This window comes from Rhincodon typus, chromosome 21 (genome assembly GCF_021869965.1).
Source record: "Rhincodon typus isolate 14 chromosome 21, sRhiTyp1.1, whole genome shotgun sequence".
NCBI lineage: Eukaryota > Metazoa > Chordata > Chondrichthyes > Orectolobiformes > Rhincodontidae > Rhincodon > Rhincodon typus.
The window spans coordinates 50,155,418-50,167,409 of NC_063352.1; the positions used below are offsets into that span (position 1 = coordinate 50,155,418).

General features: G+C 40.2%; 1 protein-coding gene across 1 annotated transcript in view; it reads right to left on the minus strand.

Moving 5' to 3' along the window:
* Window positions 1-11,992, minus strand: part of LOC109910406 (kinesin-like protein KIF19) — a 247,157-nt gene that overhangs the window by 38,259 nt on the left and 196,906 nt on the right. Inside the window, exon 16 of the mRNA XM_048609643.1 lies at window positions 5,974-6,501. Within this exon, the coding sequence (XP_048465600.1) occupies window positions 5,974-6,501 (528 nt within the window). The remainder of the gene's footprint in view (window positions 1-5,973; window positions 6,502-11,992) is intronic.

Sequence of the window (11,992 nt, forward strand, 5' to 3'; positions counted from 1 at the left end):
CACAATAGTGTTTGAAAAAAAGTAGAAAGTTACAACCTCAGTATACAAATTGTCCTTGTACAAGATTAAAGCTGGGAAAATATTATGCAGCTTGTTATGACGTGGAGGCGGACAAACAAACTAAATCAGCCTTTCTACCTCTGTATTTTCAACAAAGTAATATTAAAACCTACAAAGATCTCAAAAATGGCTTTATTGACTCCTAAACATTTTTTTTTGAATAACCAATCCCATACATTGTGAATAATTAATTCCAGACTCCGGTTTGAGGCTGAAACAAAAAACTTAGGAATTAATTAGCGACACGATAATCATAGTAAAGCAAAATTAAACAACAAAATAGTCTAATTGGTCTGTTTTAAACACACAAAACTTTGTTTTCAGCCCCATTCACACAAAAGACAGAGAGACAAACAAACATGGTTAAGGGATAAAATAAAATAAAATAACAAAACTGGCCAGATTACTTAAGTGATTTTCATGATGCGTTATTCTACAGATAGTTTCTTGTTGATTTTCAGAAGACGTTGATCAGGATCACCTGTTCAGTTCATTCGGATAAAACAAGTAATACTTATAATTTAGTTTTCTATTCTCTGAACATACAAAAGATGCTAATGGGGATGTTGGCCAGGGACCTTTCAAATCTTCATGCTGTAGTATCAATAGCCAGGTTCCTTTTCACAGAAAATACAGTCAAAACCCCAATTCAAACTCTGACCACTCCCTAAAAGACCAACGTTCTTCTCCACAAGATCCCAGTTACCATTCACCATCAATCATCTGCTTGAATATAAGGTCTTCCCCAGACTTTGTGGAACCAATTCCCAGCTACAAAACCTCATTAATAATGAAATTCTACTTTCTGTTTAAACATAATTCTCTTCCCCAGTAACAAAACATCTGCAGAGCATTTTGATCAGGAACTAACCTGCAACTGGGGGAGTGGCATTGCTAGTCAGGGCTAATATAGCAGCTACTGAAAGGCAGTTTGAGAATGACATGTCTACAGAGTCAGCTTGGGTTGAGGTCCAGAATAAGAAAGGAGCAGTCACCTTGTTGGGGGTTTTTTACAGACCCCCTAACAGTTGCAGAGAAGTAGAGGAGTGGATTGGGAGGCAGATACTGGAAAGGTGCAGAAGTCACAGGATTGTAGTCATGGGTGACTTCAACTTTCCAAATATTGATTGGAAACATTTTAGTTGTAATAGCTTAGATGGAGCGGATTTTGTCCAGTGCGTTCAGGAAGGATTCCTGACACAGTATGTAGATAGACCAACACGAGGAGAGGCCACTTTGGATTTGGTGCTTGGCAATGAACCGGGCCAAGTGTTAGACCTGTTGGTAGGAGAGCATTTTGGCGGTAGCAATCATAACTCTGTTACTTTTACAATAGTCATGGAAAAGGATAGGTACAGACAGCAGGGTAAGGTTTATAATTGGGGGAAGGGTAATTACAATTCTGTTAGGCAAGAACTGGGTAACATAAATTGGGAACAGATGCTGTCAGGGAAGAGCACTATTGAAATGTGGAGATTGTTTAAGGAATGCATACTGCGTGTGCTCGATATGTTTGTCAATAGCAGGCAGGGAAGATGCGGTCGAGTGAGGGAGGTTTGGTTCTCAAGACAGGTCGAACGATTGGTTAAGAGGAAGAAGGATGCTTATGTAAGGTTTGGGAAACAAGGAACGGAAAAGGATACAAGTTATCCAGGAAGGAGCTGAAGAAAGAGCTTAGAAGAGCTATAAGGGGGAATGAGAAAACCTTGGCAGATAGGTTCAAGGAAAACTCCAAGCCTTTTTACACGTACGTGAGGAATAAGAGAATGACCAGAGAAAGGGTAGGGCCGATCAAGGATTGTAAAGGAAATTCGTGCACGGAGGCTAAAGAGATAGGAGGTCCTTAATGAATACTATTCTTCGGTATTCACAACTGAGAGGGACCTAGTTGTACACGAGGACAGTGTGAAACAGGCTGGTAGGGTAAAGAAGGTCAATGTTAGTAAGGAAGATGTGCTAGGAATTTTGAGGAAGTTGAAGATAGATAAGTCCCCGGGCCTGATGGGATTTATCCAAGGATTCTATGGGAAGCGAGGGAAGAGATCGCAGGGCCTTTGGCAATTATCCTTTCGTCCTCACTGTCCACAGTATAGTGCCGGAAGATTGGAGACAGGCAAATGTCATTCCCTTGTTCAAAAAAGGGAATAGGGATAACCCCGGGAATTACAGGCCAGTTCGTCTTACATCAGTGGTGGGCAAATTACTGGAAAGGGCTCTAAGAGATAGGATTTATGATCACTTGGAAAGGCACAGTTTGATTCGTGATAGGCAGCATGGATTTGTGAGGAGTGGATCATGCCTCACAAACCTTATTGAATTCTTTGAAGGGGTGACCAAATACGTCGATGAAGGTAGAGCAGTGGATGTGGTATACATGGATTTAAGTAAGGTGTTTGATAAGGTTCCCCATGGTAGGCTCATGCAGAAGGTAAGGAGGCATGGGATAGGGGGAAATGTGGCAGATTGGATTCAGAATTGGCTGACCCTTAGAAGACAAAGGGTGGTAGTGGACGGAAAATATTCAACATGGTGCTCAGTTACGAGTGGTGTACCACAAGGATCTGTCCTGGGTCCTCTTCTTTTTGTGATTTTTGTAAATGATTTGGATGAAGGAGTGGAAGGGTGGATGAGCAAGTTCGCAGACGGACAGCGCGGAGGGCTGTTCTAGGTTACAAAGGGACATTGATAGGATGCAGAGCTGGGCTGAGAAGTGGCAGATGGAGTTTAACCCTGAAAAGTGTGAGGTGATTTATTTTGGAAGGACAAACTTGAAAGCAGAATACAGGGTTAAGGGAAAGATTCTTGGCAGTGTGGAGGAGCAGGGGGATATTGGGGTTCATGTTCACAGCTCCCTGAAAGCTGCCACCCAGGTGGATAGATTTGTTAAGAAGGCGTATGGTGTGTTAGCTTTCATTAATAGAGGGATCAAGTTCAAGAGCTGTGAAGCTATGCTCCAGCTATACAAAAGTCTAGTTCAGCCACATGTGGAGTATTGTGTCCAGTTCTGGTCGCCTCATTACAGGAAAGATATGGAGGCGTTGGAAAAGGTGCAGAGGAGATTTACCAGGATGTTGCCTGGAATGGAGGGAAGGTCTTACAAGGAAAGATTGAGAGAGCTAGGGCTTTTCTCTTTAGAACAACAAAGGATGAGAGGTGACTTGATAGAGGTGTACAAAATGATCAGAGGTATAGATAGAGTGGACAGCCAGAGACTTTTTCCTAGGGTGGGGGTAACTATTATGAGGGGGCATAGTTTTAAAGTGAGTGGAGGTAGATACAGGGGAGATGTCAGAGGTAGGTTCTTTACTCAGTGAGTGGTAGGGGCGTGGAATGCATTGTCGGAGAGGGTAGTGGAGTCGGCCTCATTAGGGGCATTTAAGCGGCTATTAGATAGGCATATGGATGATAGTATAAGGTAGGGGTGGAGGTTAGATAGACCTTAAGATTAGGGTAAAAATTCGGCACAACATCATGGGCCGAAGGGCCTGTACTGTGCTGTACTGTTCTATGTTCTATGTTCTAATTAACCTCCAGGCCTGGCTTCATGAATAAACAAACATTTGTTTGGTGTGTTTACATTTTAACACAAGCTGTCACCCTCCGTCCAAAAGTCACACTTAACGCACACAGTTGTCAACTAACAGCCCCAAACTAAAATTGATAAAAGAATAATATAAAAATAATGGAAAAATCATCAAGGGCTGTAACAAGCCAACCCAAATTGACCCATGTCCTGACATAGCGCAGTAATATAAACCATCAATTTAAGTTGCAATCCCCTACAGGACAGACAAGAAATCACAAAAGTAATCTGTAGCTGGACAGAAAGTTTATTTCCTCTGCTATAAGATGAATTATCCAGCTTTTGAAAAGATGCAGGTAAGCCTCATCACTTCAGTTATGAGAGGGAACAATAATTTTCTGTAAAAAAAGATGCTTCCCAACATCTAACAAACGCTATGTTCTTTATTTGTCTGTTCCCACTCATCCCCATCTCATCCTAATTGGTTTCTCCAAATGAATAGAATGGGCAAAGCAAGTTAACTGTGTATTATCACCGTTCTCAGTTCATCTTTTACTGTCCCAGAATTAGCAGACTCCTGTTTGAACAGAATTTAATCCCTTCCTCATTTTGATGAACTCAATGGTATTTCCCTCAAGCCTTCATTTCACTAATGAAAATATCTCCAATGTAGTTTGACTGTCCTGAAAATTAAAAGTCGAAAGACTGGGCATCATTTTAATCATAAATAAAACTGTGCTGGAGAAATCCAGCAGGTCTGGCAGCATTTGTAGAAACAGAAACACAGTTAATGTTTTGAGTTCAATATGATGCTTCCCAGAACATATTTTAATTATCCTCCTCTGAACTTTCTCCAGAAACTATCTATCTATCCTTTGTCATGCAGGACATGATACTCCCCAGAAAAGAGTCCCTGCTTGGCTTTGGTATAAGTATAACATTAGTAGCTTTATATCCAATCTTGTAACATTATCTGAAACTATTTACTTTCTCAAAAGCCTCATGATACCATATGAATGATTTGTGGCCCAGATTCCTATTGTAACTTTAGTGCATTGCATACACAGGTCTGCAGTTTCCTCGACACTGATGGCTAATGTAACATTTGAATGATTAAAACTTAATTCTTCAAGAATATCTATATCAGCCTATTTCATCGTTCCAAATTCCAAACTTGCATGCATATTTTTATACGCGTCTGTAAATTTGTGAATGGTTCAATCAATGCTTCATCCAGATTATATCACCCGACACTAGATTATAGTCCAACAGGTTTATTTGAAATCACAAGGTTTCGGAGTGTAGCCCCTTTGTCAGGCTGAAGCCTGACATCTACTTCATTGCCCTCATCCACAATTCCCGATTAATTCCTCAATGAAATCAAATGAGTTCACTAAGAGTCTGAAACCATCCTGACTTTTTCAAATAAATGCCAATTTGTCCAAATGATCATATATCTCATTCTTTCCAGCAGTTGTTCTACTCTATCTCCACTTATAGTCCTTGCTGCCTGAAAGTTGGCCATCATCGCTTATGCCATTATATCACTAAGAAGTGAGGCAAGACAAGGCCCCAGGAGCTACCTCAGCCAGTACATTACAGTTCAGTTCTGTAACTAGTGTTCTGCATTACACCCAAGTCAAATGAACCAACGAACCCCTCTCTACGTGTCCTTCAACAAATCCGTCAGACCTTTAATTGTCAACATCCAACTTATTGCCTTTAATTATTGGGACCAAGAGTCTTCCCTCAAGTCAATTAAATACATGAGACAATGATATTTATTTTCTTAAGTACTCTCAGTTCTCCTGGCAAACATTCCCCCTGCACTAGTACCACCCGAAAACATTTTCTGAAGAAGGGTCCTGACCCAAAACGTCAGCTGTCCTGCTCCTGTAATGCTGCCTGGCCTGCTGTGTTCCTCAAGCTCCACACTGTGTTATTCCTCTCCAATGGTACCACCTGAAAACATTCCATCTCCACCGGTATCTCCTGAAAACATTCCCTCTTCACCATTACCTTCCGAAAGCAGTCTTCCTCCACTAGTACCACACCAAAACATTCCCCTTCTACTGGTACTAGCCGAAAACATTCCCTCTTCCACTATCTGTAAACAGATGGGTTGGTCATTCATCTCATTTTTGCTTAAGGCACATTAGTTTCTGTGCTTCACCTTTTTAAGATGATTAGCTGGCTAAAAATGTGGCTTATTACATAAAATGCTTCAATGTTCTTTGATAAAATGCTGGATAAAAATTAATTATGGCCCATCTGCATTTCTTTGAGGAATTTAGATTCATAAATCTCTTTTTAAGTTTAATTTACTGTATGATAGACATTAAGTTCCTGAAAAATGATGACAAAGTTTTATACAAATATTTCTATCTTACCCCCTGGGAATTCACTTCAAATGATTGGGATTGCTTCTTCCTTGCATTTCTCTCGGTAGAATCTTCCCTTTGTTCGGTCTTTCTTAGTCCTTTTATATTAGTGCAAGACTCAGGTGGGGACGGGGCACGAGGACTGCTGAACTCTTGTTTGTTCCTGAAGGTGTTCACTCCCATCTTGGCCATGAGATGATCAAAGTTGACAACCGATCTCATCTCAGTGTTTAGTATGTTTGTCTTTGCATCTACTGGAACTGGGTTCTCCTTGGTCTCCTCCAGTGAGTGAGTGTACAGAATGTTCCTTTCCTTTTCTGTTGTGGGTACCAGCACCGAGTCAGCCACATTTGTTTGTGATCGCCGCTTAGCTGCTATGACAGAGATGCTTTTTGTCCCTGTGACAACCTCTTGGAGCTTCCCTGGGCTTTGCTGCCTGTCTACAATATGGAATTCTGATTTACTGCTACCTGCTTCAGATGGTGTGTTGGACTGCCAACTGCGGCTCCGTTCTTTCAAGCTGATCAGACTCTGTTTCTGTCAAGGACAAATAGACAGAAACACTAAAGACAATATTCACTTAGTAGTGACATTTTTATTGACTCCATTGCTTAGCCATTTTTGGAATACTGTGATCAGTTCTGGTCTACTTGCAATAGGAAGCACTTTGTTACACTTGAAAGGGTGCAGAAAAGATTTACAAAAATATTGCCAGGGTTGGATGTTTTGGGCTATAGGGAGAAATGAATAGGCTGGAACTATTTTCCCTGGAGCGCAGGAGGCTGAGGTGGTGACTTTATTTAGGTTTATAAAAAAATGAGGGGAATAGATAGGCTGAATGGTCAAGGTCTTTACTCCAGGGTAGGGGAGTCCAAAACTAGACGGCACAGATTTCAGATGAGAGGGGAAGGATTTAAAAGGGACCTAAGGGGCCACATTTTCATGCAGAGAGTGGTGCGTATATGGAATGAGTTGCCAGAGGAAGTGATGGAGGTGGGTACAATTACAACATTTAAAAGCATCTGGATGGGTACATGAATAGAAAGGGGTTGAGAAGAATATGGGCTAAATGCTGGAAAACAGGACTAGATTAATTCAGGATATCTGGTTGGCATGGACGAGTTGGACTGAAGGGTCTGTTTCCATGCTGTACAGCTCTATGATTCTATTAGATTAGAAGAAATGTTGCTCAATAAGCTGTGGAAGAAGCTTTTAACTCCAGACACACTCTGTTGTTTATAGGCAAGGGGAACCTGATGTATATTAATACCTAAAGACTCGCTGCCATCAATTTCCTGAGCATCTTGTGTTTGTGAAAGCTCCAGTTTAAAAATGGCACTGTTGACTGCAAACAAAACCATAATTTATTGAACTAGATCGAGTGGAAGATTTACCTAAAGCTCATACAATAGAACCTGAGCAGTAGGGTCTGGACAGAAAGATTTATTTGCCAGACAAAGTATGCAGTCTAACTGATAAAATAAGAATGCTCTGGGAAACCACACAGAATAAATGTATCAATAATCACGAGATTAATATTTGAGTAAATGGATAAATCAGCAAAGAAATTGCAAGTTCGATTTTGCTGGTAAAGCCGGCGGCAGGTTTCTATTGTCTGTTGCTACCTTATGACTCGTGGGGAAAGAATGATCATGTTCTTATAACAGTTGACTACTGCAATGCAGGCAACAGTTGGGTGAAAATTAAACAGTCCCGAGGCTGATTCGCAGGGTTTCTTGGAATCCGGATCAGAAGTAATAATGATCAGAAAACTTGGTTACGATACAGAAGAATATTCTAGATTTTCTCTTTGTGCAGTATGGAGACCAATCTTAAGGTGGAATGGGGTGTCTAGTTGCTCCTAACCCTGGTCAATTTTTCTGACCTTAGGTTACTTACATATGTTTGATGTGCTCTCTGGCTGCAATGAAGTCTATCTAGAGTTGCAGCAGAGATTACAGAGACCTCTCTCTGTGAGGTATTGAGTTGTACTTCTGAGCTACTGGGGATTTTAAAAAAAATTGTAATCAAATTTAAAGTTAAAGGGTATAATTGCGCAAAGACAGGTGTCAGGTCAGAAAATTGGAATGAACAGCAAAATATGATTAGAAGATTAATAAAGACAGAAAAATTAGAGTCTGAGAGAAAACAAGCAGAAATATAAAAACAGATAGTAATAGTTTCCATAATTATTTTAAAAGAAAAGTGTAAACAGTGCATGATCCTGTAGAAACTGCAGAGATTATCACTATTTTTCTTTTATTTTTACAATTTTTTTGTTTGGAACTGAGTTGAAGTTAGGACATAAAACAGTACAGCACAGGAATGGACCCTTCAGCCCATGATGTTGTGCCGAACATGATGCCAAATTAAACTAAACCCTTCTGGCTACCCTTGGTTCATATCCCTCCATTCCTTGCATATTCATGTTAAGAACTGAATTTTGAACAGTAGCTTGTTTTAAAAAGAAGAGAACAAAGACAGATGACTTCTGTTGGGAACCAGCCTGAAGAACTTAGTTACTGATCTTAATTAATGATCTAAGGACACTGTAGATGAACTGGCACTGAGCTGTTGCTATGCTCAGGGCTGCAGCTGTTTGGATGTTGAACTGGTGGATCAAGGGAGGACCGGTGCTAACCAGCAAACCACAAAGAATGCTGATTAAAAAGAGGGAAAAGAGAAATGGTTCAGACTGGGTTTTGGCAAGAGACACTGTGATTTATGGAAACTTCGCAAGGCTGTGCTGTTTTGTTTTCCTCTCTCTCTTCATTGAATTGTTGAATGCTCTGAAAAAAAATGCAGTCTGTAAGAAATAAATACATTTCTCTACATAGTTGCTGAAACACTTTGTGTTAAACAGGAACTTGAGAATAAAAGCTAGATATATAGTTCTTTCAACCTGTGAATAACCCATTGTCCAAGGATTTCATGAAGGCTTGGTATCCATCATTTCAAACTGTTTATTGATTTGGCAAATTAAAATCTTTTTAGTTTCTTTTAATTTATCCTTTAACTGTGTCTGTCCGTCTGTGTAAGTGAGGATAATAATCAAATAAGATTGGGTTTTAGATTTTGGCTATTAATTAGGTTACCTTGTTGTTAATCTACATTTTGCTGATGTTACATGATTAAAAATAAATCAGTAATTCCTGTTTAAGTTATCAACATTGCCTAAGATCTGATATTTGTAAAGTCCGGTTAAGGATAATTGAACAATTTTTGTTGTCATTGAATGTTTAATTTCACTGTGTTGCGAATCCAGTGGTAGTGAGATTTGCTTGCTATCCCTGTGTCATAACAAAAGTGACACTGGAGTATTAATGAGGGGAATAAGGAAATGACAACTAATTCAAATAGGTATTTTGCATCAGCCTTCACTATTGAGAATTATGGGTAACATCCCAGAAGCAGCAACAAATCAGGAAGCGGAAGGGAAGGAGGAACTCAGGAAAATCACAATCACCAAAGAAGTGGCACTGAGTAAATTGTTGGAACTGTGGGTTACTAAGTGCCTTCATCCTATGGTCTTAAAGTAATTGGCTAATGCAACAGTTGATGTGTTGGTTTTAATTTTCCAAAATTCCTTGATTTAGGGACAGTCTTATTAGATTGGATGATAAAAAAAAGTAACTCCATTATTCAGAAATAGAGCAAGACTGAAAGCAGAAAACTTATAGTCAAGCTTAATGTTTGTCAAAGGGAAAATGTCAAAAGCTATTACTGAATATATTATAGCAGGGCACTTGGATAGGTTCAAGGTAATGAGGTAGACTCAACATGGTAAAAACAGAAATTGCCAGAGAAACTTGGTAGGTTTACAGCATCTGTGGAGACACAAACAGAGTTAATGCTTTGAGTCCAGTGATGCTCCTTCAGAGTAGGAATCAACATGGTTTTGTGAAAGGAAAATCATGTTTGACCAATCTACTGAAGTTCTTTGTTGATGTAACAAGTGCTGTGCACAAAGGGGAATCAGTGGATGTATTTTACTTAGATTTCCAGAAAGCATTTCATAAAATGCCAGAGCACAGGTTATTGCTGAAAATAGAAACTCATGATGTCAGGGGTAGCATGTTGGAATTGATAGAAGATTGACTCACTAACAGGAAGCAGAGAGTGCAGGCCTGCAATGTCTTTTTCAGCTTGGCAGGATGTCATGGATGGTGTGCCACAGGGCTCAGGGTTGGGGACTCAACTCTTCACAATTTCTATAAATGATTTGAACGAAGGATTCGAAGGTATGGTTGCCAAATTTACTTACAACGCAAAGAAAGGTAGGAAAGTAAGTTGTGAAGAGAACATTATGATGATGCAGAGGGATATAGATAGGTTAAGTGAGTGGGCAATGACTTGGCAAATGGAGTAATATGGGAAATTTTGGAATTGCCCGTTTTGGCAAGAAGAATAATAAAAAAGCATATTATCTAAATGATGAGTGCTTTCAGACCTCTAAGATTCAGGGAGACCAGGGTGTATCTGTTATGAATCTCAAATGTTTAGTTAGCAGGTACAACAAGTAATTAGGAAAGCTAATAGAATGTTATCATTAATCGTGAGGGGAATTGACTACAAAAGTAGGCAGGTTCAGTTATATAGGGCACTGGTGAGATCACATCAGGAGTAATGTGTACAAGTATTGGTCTCCTTATATAAGGAGGCATGTAAATGCATAGAATAATAGAATCCCTACAGTGTGGAAGCAGGCCATTTGGCCCATTGAGTCCACCCCAACCCCCTGAAGTGCATCCCACCCAAACCCACCCCTTACCCTACATTTCCCATGGCTAATCCACTTAATCTGCACATCCCTGGACACTATGGTCAATCCACCTACCTGTAAATCTTTGGTTTGTGGAAAGAAACCAGAGCACCCAGAGGAAAACCATGCAGACAAGGGGAGAATGTGCAAACTCCACACACACTGTTGCCTGAGGATGGAATCAAACCCAGGTCCCTGGCGCTGTGAGGCAACAGTACTAACCACAGTGCCACTCCTCCATTGGTAACTGTTCAGACAATGTTTATTGGGTTAATACCTAGAATGAGTGTGTTGATTTATGAGGAAAGATCGCACGGGGAGGGCCTGTATCCACTTGAATTTAGAAGTGTAAGATTAACTTGATTGAAACATATACAACCCTGAGGTGTCTGGGCAGAGTAGATGTGGAGTCCTTTAATGGGAGAATCTGGAGCTAAGGGTCAGTTTTAAAAATCAGAGCTGCCCTTTCAGATGAGGTAAATGGTTTTTCTCACAGAGGATTATGTGTCTTGGGAACACTCTTCCTGGCAAGGTGGTGGAAACAGAATCCTTGCATATTTTTAAAGTGGAGATAGATAGATTCTTGTTAAGCAAAGGGGGTGAGGGGTTGTCAGGGCTAGGTGAGAATATGGATTTGAAGTTGCAATCAGATTGGCCATTGGATGGTAGAGTAGGTTTGAGGGGTTGAATGGCCTACTCCTGCTCCTTGTTTGTATGCTTGTAAAAAGTTTCATACTTCTTACCGAGGCCAAAGAAATTAAGTAAGTTGTGATAGATTGCATCAGTTATGTTCCCTTTAAACTTTATTCTTCCCATTACCCTTACACTGTCCATACATCTCCCCAGGTTGGTCATTTCTCCACCCAGTCCCTGGTACATTATTCTTTCTCCAGCTTGCCCATACCTATCCACTTCCACTTTTCCCAGCTCCTTCATTTCCTGCCTTCATATTTCTAATATCCACTGTCCCTGATTCCTCTGTCACTCCCTGCACAACCTCCACACCTTCAAGGCTCAATGTTGCATCTCTCTGCTATCGCCACTCATCTCTTTTATTTTATGAGAACAAAATGTGAGGAAAGACAGGAATGAGTAACAGAATTAGCAACTGAGATTATGGCTTTATTTTGCGACTGCCTGCAAATAAAACAAATGAAGTTGTTAAACACTCACTTGACAGTGTAATTTAACCAAAACTGAACTAATAATTTTGCATCATACTACTACGCGCAGATCGGAAGAGCGTAGTAGTATGATGCTCCTCAT